Source organism: Capricornis sumatraensis, chromosome 9 (assembly GCF_032405125.1).
Source record: "Capricornis sumatraensis isolate serow.1 chromosome 9, serow.2, whole genome shotgun sequence".
Taxonomy (NCBI): domain Eukaryota; kingdom Metazoa; phylum Chordata; class Mammalia; order Artiodactyla; family Bovidae; genus Capricornis; species Capricornis sumatraensis.
This window is the reverse complement of record NC_091077.1, coordinates 43,056,779-43,066,980: the sequence shown is the minus strand read 5'-3', so window position 1 is coordinate 43,066,980 and position 10,202 is coordinate 43,056,779. Positions and strand designations below refer to the sequence as shown.

The window sequence follows — 10,202 nt, the reverse complement described above, 5'->3', positions numbered from 1 at the left end:
TGGGCTGCCATCTATGGGGTCGCACAGAGTCGGACACGACTGAAGTGACTTAGCAGCAGCAGCAGAATGATATCTGTGCTTGTAAGCACGTGTGAACACCTGCTGTAGTGCTCTGCTTTATCACCACCTGCAGCACTGGTTTAATTATGTTTGCTGCTGCTGCTAAGTCACTTCAGTCGTGTCCGACTCTGTGCGACCCCATAGACTGCAGCCCACCCGGCTCTCCCGTCCCTGGGATTCTCCAGGCAAGAACACTGGAGTGGGTTGCAATTTCCTTCTCCAGTGCATGAAAGGGAAAAGAGAAAGTGAAGTCGGTCAGTCGTGTCCGACTCCTAGCGACCCCATGGACTGCGGCCTACCAGGCTCCTCCGTCCAAGAAATAGCAACTGGGATCCTTTTGTGGAAGGTAGGGAAGGGACTTCTTACCCCAGGGCCCTGAATCAGCCACCACCTGGTGGCAGCATACTCGTGACTCACCCAAGACCTTCTCCTGAGGACTTTTCGACTCAGTTGTACAACCAACAAACACACAGACACCTTCTACAAAACAGAGGTTTTTATTGTGCCAGATGCTGAGTGATGCTTCATGGGAAGGGCCCAGCCAGGGGCAGGTGAGGGGGCATGACAGGTACAGCCTTTCTAGTCAGTCCTGCCCGTGGGGTCCCTGGGGTGGAGAGAGGGGCCATCGTCGTCACTGTAGCGCCGGATGATAGAGTTGATCCAGTTGGCAAACTTGGCAACAGAGGCAAAGGAGTCTGGGAAGACCCCGGAGCCGCAACCCCCACGGATGAAGGAATCAATCCCATGGACCAGCCCGTTGCAGACCAGGGGCCCGCCGGAGTCCCCCTGTGGAGCCAGACAAATTGGGGGGCTAGGGTTCCCGGCCCAGCCCTCTCAGCTCCACCTACCTGCCCTTCAGGGTGGGGAAGATATTCCAGAGGTCTGGCTGCAGCAGCCTGGGAGGGGGTGGGGTGGGGTCTGGGGGCACCCAGGGTACTTACAAAGCAGATGCCAGCACGCCGGCGTGGCACCAGGGTGCACACGTTGGTGGGGCGGCAGAGACCAGTCACCACGGTCACGTTGAGCTGCTGCAGGATTTGAGGCGGTGGCCGGTTCGTGCCCAGCCGGCCCCAGCCCATGGCCACGCACTGCACACCTTCGCCCACGCCCTGGTCCTGGGCAGGCAACTGGGCCACCTGCACATTGGCGTTGAGGGTGGCCATCCTGTTGAGCTGCAGAGGAGGGTGGTGGGGTATGAAGCAGTCACGGGGGAGGGGTGGCGAGCCACGGCTGTGACTCTGGGGCCAGGTTCCCCCGCTGAGGCTCTACCATTGTCCTGGGGTGTTTAAGAGCAGGACGCCCACCCTCTTCATGCCTCCCATCGAGCCTCACTTTCCCCGTCTGTAAAGTGGAAGGAACCACTATGGCTGAGGCCACGTCTCTGGACATGTCTTTTATATTTATTTATTTATTTGTTTGGCTGCATGGGGTCTTAGTTGCAGCATGCGGGATCTAGTTTCCCAACCAGGGATTGAACCTGGGTCCCCTGAATTTGGGAGTGCAGAGTCTTAGCCCCTGGACCACCAGGGAAGTCCCTGAAAGTGTCTTGAGTGCAGTCAACAGTAGGTGTCCAACAGAACAAACCGTGGGCTACACCAACGACCGTAAAGCCCTTGTTCTAGAACATTCTCAGAGAATAATCATAGCTGTGCAAGCAGAGGGGAAAGGTAGGTTTCTGCCTCCAGACTCCCACCTGCCGAATGTAGGTAATTTTGCCCCATTTCCCAAAGAGGGAGGCCGTCAGTGCCCACTGCCAGGAAAGACAGCTGCTCAGAGCTTCTGGCTGTCTTATCTAATCTCTGGCATCGCTGCGGGGTGCGGGGGTGTACTTCTCCATTTCACAGCGGGGTGACTGAAGCACCAGGATTAGGGGGGACATCAGGTCTGCCCCCGCCCGCCGCACCCCCCAGTCTCCTGCCCCTCCCCCGCTCCCCAAGCCTCTCAGGACGCTGCACCTGCCCTGCCCGCCCCGCCCCCCGCGCACCTGGAGAACCACGACGTCGTTCTGCAGGCTCAAGGGGTCGAAGCCGTTTTCAAAGACCCTCTGGACCCTGAACATCTGCCGGGTTCGCTCCCGCCGCCGCAGATTATGCGCCCCCAGCACCACGCGCACCGATCGAAAGTTCCTGGGGTCGCGGGCGGACAGGAGGTGATGGGGGGGTCCCGGGATCGGAAGCGGAGGAGAGACCCCGATGGGGCGCAGGGGGACCCTGCAAACCGTCGCTTTTTTGCCGGAAGCCCCCACCCTGGGCCGGCCCCACGCCCCTCGCGCCGGGACCCTCGATGTGTGCGCCCGCGGAGACACTCACACGCCGTTCAGACAATGCGCTGCCGACAGCACGAAGTTGGGCGCGATGAGGGTGGCGCCGCAGAAGTGGCCTCCGCGCAGCTGCAGCGAAGCTATGAAGGGCCAGGCGTGCGGCCGGGCCGCCCGGCCCCCCACGATCTCCGAGGCCAGCGCGGGGCCTGGGGGCACGGGCGGGGGTGGGGCGGTAAGCAGAGGAGGAACCCCCGACCCCTGGAACCCCCAGCAGGACCCCGCAGGGTTGGACTCTTCTATTGCTTGTCACCCAGAGAGGGGAGGGGGCCTGTACGGTCCTCCTGCCCCGGCGCAGCCAGACCTGAAGTCCCCACAGGGTGCAGGGTGTACCCCCGCTTCACCCTCACCACTCAGAACCTCAGTCTCCTCATCCCATGAGGATGGGGGGTGCGGCAGGGTCCAGGGTGAGTGGAGAGGGGGAGCAGAAGACCAGGGACAGACTCGACCCCACTCACCCCCCAGCAGCAGGGCCAGCAGGATGGGGGCCAGGGCAGGGCTGAAGCGTCTGCAGCTTTGGGTCATGGTCGGTTGGGGGCTCCAGGGTTTCTGCCCTCTGTGCCCACCTGTCCCTCTTATAGTCCCCACGCCGAGAGGCAGTTGCAGTTGCCCCACGGCGGGGCCAGGTGCCCCTACTTCCTCTCCCCATCCAGGGGATGGGGGACCGCCGACTGGGTGATGGGAAGAACAGTTGGGGAAGGAACTGTGCAAGTGACCAGGAGGGTCACCAGTTCAAACTCAGGGTGCATGATTAAACCCTAATGTCAGATAAACATCTTTTTAACATAAGTGTATCCCACGTATAAGCATGGGATGTAGTTATGAACAAAGTTTATCCAACATTCAAAGTTAGCAGGGTGTCCTGTGTAAGTGAAGTGAAAGTTAGTCGCACAGTTGTGTCCAACTCTGCAATCCCATGAACTATAGCCCCCCAGGCTCCTCTGTCCCTGGAATTTTCCAGGCAATAATCCTGGAGAGGGTTGCCATTTCCTTCTCCAGGGGATCTTCCTGACTCAGGGATCGAACCTGGGTCTCCTGCACTGCAGGCAAATTCTTTACCACCTGAGCCACTAGGGAAGCCAATATTCCTTACATGTAGTTGTGTACAAAGTTAGTTTATCTGACATTCAGAGTTAGCAGGACATCCTGTATTTTTGCTAAATGTGGTCATACATGCATGCATGCTAAGTTGCTCAGTTGTGTCCAACTCTTGGCGACCCCATGGACTGTAGCCTGCCAGGCTCCTCTGTCCATGGGATTCTCCAGGCAAGAATACTGGTCACTCTGGCCCAGAGGAATTGTTTGGGATGCCACATGCCTCAGTTTCACCAGGGCTCTCTGATAACAGCAATCATGTGCACCCAGCTCTGTCCTAATATTTTGCAGGCATGGCAGGGTCTCCATATCAGCCACCTGCCCAGTGACATGGTTGGGGGACCTGGGCTTTGAATCCAAAATTCACAGCTAGAGGAGGGCTTGCTGACTTCCTCGGCTTTGAATGTCCTTCTGGGAGCCTGGACTTCCAACCTGTCTTTGGTTGCTTCTTCTAACAAGGAACTCACTCCTACCCAGGATTCGGTCAGTCTCTGGGGGCCCTCCGAGGTTCTGGGAAGGAACCCCTCCCAAACCATCCCACCCTTGCCCCTCTGAACTCTGAAACCCCTTCCAGCCGGAGCCAGAGGAGAGAATTCCCTCCTGGGCCTGGAGGCTGGACCATGGATCTCCATCCAAGTTTGAGAGCTTTGGTGTGGACCTTGGAAGAGCTCAAGCTGGACAAGGGAGATAGGGTCCCCCAGGGCCAATCCCCAGCCCCATGGCGCCCATTCTCCTCCCCCCACCCAACTCCCAACCCCAGCTGCTCCAGCTGCAACGGCCGTAGCCAAGGCTGTCGCAAGAAGCAACGTTCTCCTGGCTTGGAGCAAGGCTTGGGGCGGGAACTAACGGATCCATCTGAGGAAGAGGTGAGCAGGGGCACCCAGGGACACCCAGAGCCCAGCTGGTATGGGAGTCCAGTTTGTCCCTGGGTCCCCTCACCCCTGGTGAGGTGGCCATAGGCAAGTCAACCCCCATCTCTTCCCTCTTGGCAGGCTCCCCACTTTGTTGAGTTAAAGCTACCATAGAGCACTTGGTAAGCACCTGCTGTATACATAACCCAGTTTCCAGCGGGGGTGGGGAGAATGGAGGAGGCTGTGCCTCAGGTAGGGAGACCAGATTTAAACAAAACTGGATCTTTTGAGGACCACCTGCATGCTACATCCTCACAGGTCACGATGGCTAAACTTTTGGACTCCAGGGGACTTGCCCTCTGTGACGTTAGGCCCTCTCCAAGGCTCAGTTTCCTCATCTGTAAAATGGAAGCCGTAGGTTCCCATCTCTTGACATTGTCCCACGGCTTAAATGAATGAACTTGTGTGAAGTTCTTAGATAAGAAAGTGCCGTCCTTGAGGGTTTGTTAACCATTAACCCTCTCCCAGAGGGTATGGTGATGATCCTCTTGGGGGTGTTCTGGTTCCCATCAGAGTAGTGATGCCACACGGAGCATCTCACAGGACAATGCTGCTCTGGAGGCTAGGGGATCCTGTGTTGCTGGGGGCCGCCCTGCTCTCCTGGCCAGCCCCCTCCCCAGGTCACTTCTCTGCAACATCCTGTTTATAATTTCTGTGGCTCTGTCCTCCCCTGAATGTCAACAGCCTTGTCAGCTCCAGAAGTCAGCCCCAGATCCCAGGCCCCTGTTCTCTCCTCCCCTCCTTGGAGCTGATCCTTTTTGTGCAGAACTTTCCTCTGACTCATCTAACATACACAAAACACACATACTCATGTGCTGGAGCTCACAGAAAATAGAAAACACCCAAGGCTGTTTTTTCTGGGTCTTTCTATTCCCATCAGTGGGCTCAGTCCAACATGCCCTCCGGCAGACCTCATTTGTCCCCAGTGCGGCGGGAGAGGTCCCTCTGGGCTTTTTATAGAAACCACTTCCCTGCCATGGGCCTGTGGGAGCTGCGGGGGGAATTCCCGGCCCTCCCCTGGTGTTTATCAGCGGGGGTTTCCCAGAATTCTGGCCTTGCCCCAGGTCTCAGTGCAGGCTCGCTCCTGCCACTGCTGCAAACCAGCCTCAGCTCCTCCACTGGGGTGGTCAGTTGAGTTGTGAAACAGTTAAAAAGGCAGTGGGCCTGAGGGGATTCTGGCTCCAGCTTGAATTTGCATGCCTCCACCAGGTGGCAGCAGAGTAAATCAATAACCAAAGAGCTGCCTTCCAACACGTGTGTGCCCAGAGCTGACTGGCTCCTCTCTCTGAGCCTCCGTTGCTGCATTGCCATGGCCACCTGCCCTCTCCATGGCTGGCCTGTGACCCCCACCTCTGCCTTGCCTCAGGCTCCTCCTCTAGACCCCAGGTCATCTGGTGGCCGTGTGTGCTCCAGCCCTGCCCCTCCCTGACCTGCTCTCCCTCCCCCACTCAGTTGGCCTTGCTGTTCCCCACATCCCCGAACTACTCCTGACATAGGGCCCTTGCCTGGCTGGTGCCTTGTCTGCACAACCCTTCTTTTGTTCCTATTCCTGCACTGGGAGTCAGCTCAGGCATTGCCACCTCCTCCAGGAAGCCTTCCTGATAGCCCTCTGCCGGCCCCTGACTTGTTCAGGAGCCCCACAGGCCCTGGGCACCCCAGGTTGTGATGGCTTAGTCAAGAGGCCATGTTGATGAAAGGGCTTCCCTGGTGGCTCAGACAGTAAAGAATCTGCCTGCAATGCAGGAGTCCCAGGCTTGATCCCTGGGTCAGGAAAATCCCCTGGAGAAGGGAATGGCTACGTACTCCAGAATCCCTGCCTGGAGAATTCGGGGGGCAGAGGAGCCTGGCAGACTGCAGTCCATGGACTCACAAAGAGTCGGACATGACTGAGCAACTAACTAATACACATAGAACTGGGCAGAACACCCCCAGCCCCCAGAGCCAAAGTGGGGCTCCCTGGACACTTGGAAATGTGTGGGGTGACTCCATTTTCCAGATGAGGAAACGGAGGCACAGAGAGGGGCAGCCACTTGCCCAGGGTCACACAGGCAGGGTTGTGGGCATCTGGGGAGTGGGATCCATAGTGACCTGGGCCCTCATCTGACCTCCAGGCCTCTATTCTCACCCCCACCTCGAGTTTGGGGTTTCAGGACCCAGACACTGAGGAACCTGACCCGCTCTCCCCGACATCACCTGTGGGAAGGGCACACGGGAGCCAGGGAGGTGGTTCAGCTTTTATTGATGGCACAAGTGGGGCTGCCAGGGAGGGGGAGAGGAGGCACAGACACAGAAACAGACCCGCCACCTCTGTCCACAGCGCCTGCAGGGGTTCTGGGGGGCTCAGGGGCTGTCCTTGCCCCCCACGCTGCTCAGCACGGAGTTGATCCAGTCCACATAGAGGGAAACACGAGCAAAGAAATCGGGGTACTGGCCAGTGGCACATCCCCGGATCACGAAGGAGCCACGCCATGGAGTACCCCATCGCAGATTAAGGGGCCCCCGGAGTCCCCCTGTGGAGGGGCAGGTTGGTCAGTCCCTCAGGCCAGGCCAGCAGCCAGACGAGGCTGCCTCAGTGAAGGGGCCGCGCAGGGGTGAAATGCTCCCCGTCTCACAATGAGACGGGGAGATGGGTGTGGCCACAGAGTGGGGGTCGGTCACCCACTCGAGAGGCCCCGGATGGATGAGCCCACAGACCCACAAAGGCCACATCACCCCTTACGACGGGTGTGCCCACCTTCCAGACGGGGAGGTGGAGGTGAAGCAGCTGCTCAGGAAGGAGAAGGCAGGGCTGTGTCCCCGCCGCCACCCTCCCTCCCGGGGCGGTTCCTGCGGTTCCTGTGCCAAAGCCACAGGTACGTACGAAGCAGATGCCAGTGCTGCGTTGGGGCACGTAGGTGCACACGTTCTGTGGCTGGCACAGGAAGGTGACCACGGTGACACTGAGCTCCTGTAGGACCTGGGGCAGCGGCTCGAGGGTGCCCAGGCGGCCCCAGCCCATGGCCAGGCACTGGGTGCCATAGGGCAGTGGCTGGGCCTGCTGAGGGAGCTGAGCCACCGTTACATGGGTGTTGAGGGTGGCTGGCTGGTCCAGCTATGGCAGAGGGTGGGGGTTCGGGGGGCAGTGAGCTCCCACCTTCAGACCTGCATCCACCCACAGACCATTATCACAAAGTGCCTCCTCCCGGCTTTCGCACATGCTGTTCCCTCTGTCTGGCTCAAGGGTCACCTCCTCCAGGAAGGCTGTCCTGATCACCCTCCAAACTCACAGGGCTCAGTTTAACCTTCCTTGAGGCCATGAGCCACCCGTTTGTAGCACTGGTCACTGTGGTGTTCATCCACATACAAAGCACTTATTGAGTACCAACTGTATGCTTTATTTTTTTTAACTATTTATTTGACTGTGTTGGGTCTTCTTAGTTGCGGCATGCAAACTCTTTGTTGGAGCATATGGGATCTAATTCCCTGACCAGGGATCGAACCCAGGCCCCCTGCATTGGGAGCACAGAGTCTTGCCACTGGACCACCAGGGAAGTCACCCAACTGTATGCTTGATCCTGGCTAAGACCTAGGGACACTACGTCTCTGCTCTGGGAGCTGATCTTTGGGCCAGGAAAGGCTGAGAAGAGGAGGGCAGGTGGCACAGTCAAGAGAAATAGAGCCCCATCCTGAACAGTGAGTGGGGGGGGCATCACTCAGGTGACACAGGGACAGACTAGGGTAGGCCTCCCTGAGGAGGGGAGGATGGTGCCACAGCTGTGGGTGTCCAGTCGCTTCAGTCATGCCGACTCTTTGCGACCCCATGGACTGTAGCCTGCCACGCTTCTCCATCCATGGGATTCTCCAGGCAAGAATACTGGAGTGGGTTGCCATGCCCTCCTCCAGGAGATCTTCCCGACCCAGGGATTGAACCCTTATTTCTTGCATCTCCTGCATTGCAGGTGGATGATTCTTTATCCACTGAGCCATCTGGGAAGCCAAAGGTGAGGGTATCTGGGAACAGTGCAGGGAGGGGGGAGGGGACACAGCCGGGCAAAGTCCACGAGGCGGGTGGGGATGGGATGGGGGGTCCCCGCATAGTCCAAAGTTGGTGCCTGGCTCGGCCTCCCGCCCGCAGCGGGAGACGCTGGAGGGTGGAGCACAGCGCTGGCACCGCCCACCTACCTGCAGCAGGAGCACGTCATTCAGCTTCTCCTGCGGGTTGTAGTTGTTCTCAAACAGGAGACTGATGCCGAACCTCTGCTGGGTGGGCTCGGGGGTCTGCAGGCGGTGGGCCCCCAGCACCACGCGCACGCGCTGTGGGTTCCTGAGGATCGGGGCGATCGTGCTAAGCCTACCCGTGCTCCCCACTCCCGTCCTGAGGCCAGGGTGCAGCCCCTCGGGAACTCCCCACCGCTGCCCCCAGGAGACCCGCCACCCGATCTGCATCTTGCCCCCGAGGGTTGGGCCCCTGGCTTGAACTCATCCTCCTGGGGCAGCAGGGGGCCGCGTCGGGCGGTGGGGGGAGCGGGCAGGGCAGGTGCCCGCCTAGTCTGGGATGAAAGGGTTGGGCAGGTGGACGGATGGAAGGATGAGGACAGGAGAAGCGCAGGCAGGGCCGCACCCCCGACTCGGACCCTCGGGCAGGCCCGCCCTCCGCCCCCCGGACCCCGGAGCAGGTCCGCCCTCCCCCTCGGACCCCGGCCCGTCACGTGCTGGCACACTCACAAGTTGTTCAGGCGGTGAGCGGCGGTCAGTACGAAGCTCGGGTGCACCAGGGTCCCCCCGCAGAAGTGGCTGCCGGAAGCCAGCTGCAGCGACGCCATGTAGGGGCGCGAGTGGGGCTGGGCTTCCCTCCCGCCCACGATCTCCGCGGCCCGGGCTGCTCCTGGGGACGCGGGGGTCAGGGGCAGTCGCCTCTTCTGATGCCCCCGCCCCACCTCCAGGGAGCCCAGACTTGGGACAGGGGAGGAGGCAGAGTCGCTGCCTGGCCCGGAATCCCGCGGAGCCTGCGTTTCCCCATCTGCAAACTAGGGGTCCCATGGCAGCACCGACTGGGTCTGTTGGGGGAAAGGGACCCGGCCTGGGACTGTTAGCGCTGGGTGGAGAGCCCCGAGGTCATCATCATTACTCCTAGAGGCTCCGGGAGGCCCGGTGCCCAGCCCCGGGGCCCAGGAGATGGACAAGCTGAGGCATGAGTCAGCCTCCTTGGGGTGAGGGTGGAGACCCCTCACCCGGGCCTCCTATGACACCTGCCTCATGCATCCGGTCACGCGTTCATTGGTGTGCCCTCACACACGTATTAAGCGCTTGCTGTGTGCCAAGCACTGTCTGGGGATTCCAGTTACACTGTGTCCCCAGGACACCTGCCTGGGCGGGAGGTACTAGGTTTTGCCCACTTCACAGATGGGGAAACAGACCCATTCCTCTCCTTTCCTCCTACCCTTCCCTTGAGGCTCCCATCCTGAGCCTGATCCTGCCTCACTCTCCCCATCTGGGCCGTGAGGGTGTGGGACAGGTGGACAGTTCGGCGGACATGAACCCCACTCACCACCCAGCAGCACGGCCAGCAGCACTGGGGCCAGGGAGGGGCTAGGGGATCTGCAGCTTCCGGGCATGGTTCAGCAGTGCCCCTGCCCACCCACCCACCCCCTCTTATACTCACATTCAGCAGGCCGTTGGGGTTGCCCCAGCCTGGGTTGGGTGTCCCCACTTCCTCCTTCCAACTCCAGGGCCTCAGGAAGCTTGGGATTTAAAGCTGCACCCCAGGAAGGCTGCAGGAGCTTCAAGCTCAGGCTTAGGGTCCCGCCCCACCCCCAAGAAGTGTGGGAAGCTGGCTAGCA

General features: G+C 59.9%; 2 protein-coding genes and 1 non-coding gene across 3 annotated transcripts; all 3 read right to left on the bottom strand.

Annotated features, from left to right (window-relative positions):
* Positions 1–639: 639 nt before the first annotated feature.
* ELANE (elastase, neutrophil expressed) lies at positions 640–2,902 on the bottom strand. The gene is made up of 5 exons (XM_068980625.1): positions 2,836–2,902; positions 2,370–2,526; positions 2,045–2,186; positions 1,002–1,232; positions 640–846 (listed from the first exon to the last, which is right to left on the bottom strand). Exons 1-5 carry the CDS (start codon positions 2,900–2,902, stop codon positions 640–642), a joined length of 804 nt encoding a protein of 267 aa, XP_068836726.1.
* Positions 2,903–6,723: 3,821 nt separating this feature from the next.
* On the bottom strand, positions 6,724–9,977 carry PRTN3 (proteinase 3). The gene is given in 6 exon segments (XM_068981074.1): positions 6,724–6,845; positions 6,848–6,893; positions 7,244–7,474; positions 8,545–8,686; positions 9,088–9,247; positions 9,911–9,977. Coding segments are annotated over 6 exon segments (768 nt in total).
* Positions 7,842–7,913, bottom strand: TRNAG-CCC (transfer RNA glycine (anticodon CCC)). The gene has a single exon. It is a non-coding gene; the product is annotated as a tRNA-Gly (tRNA).
* Positions 9,978–10,202: the final 225 nt, after the last annotated feature.

What these genes read in the sequence shown, in the direction of transcription:
- ELANE (XM_068980625.1), bottom strand. Translation starts at nt 2,902, where the DNA reads ATGACCCAAAGCTGCAGACGCTTCAGCCCTGCCCTGGCCCCCATCCTG. An exon ending in GCGCATTGTCTGAACGGCGT is followed by an intron (nt 2,187 to 2,369) that starts GTGAGTGTCTCC and finishes CCGCGACCCCAG; the next exon opens with GAACTTTCGATCGGTGCGCG. An exon ending in GGCGTGCTGGCATCTGCTTT is followed by an intron (nt 847 to 1,001) that starts GTAAGTACCCTG and finishes CTGGCTCCACAG; the next exon opens with GGGGACTCCGGCGGGCCCCT.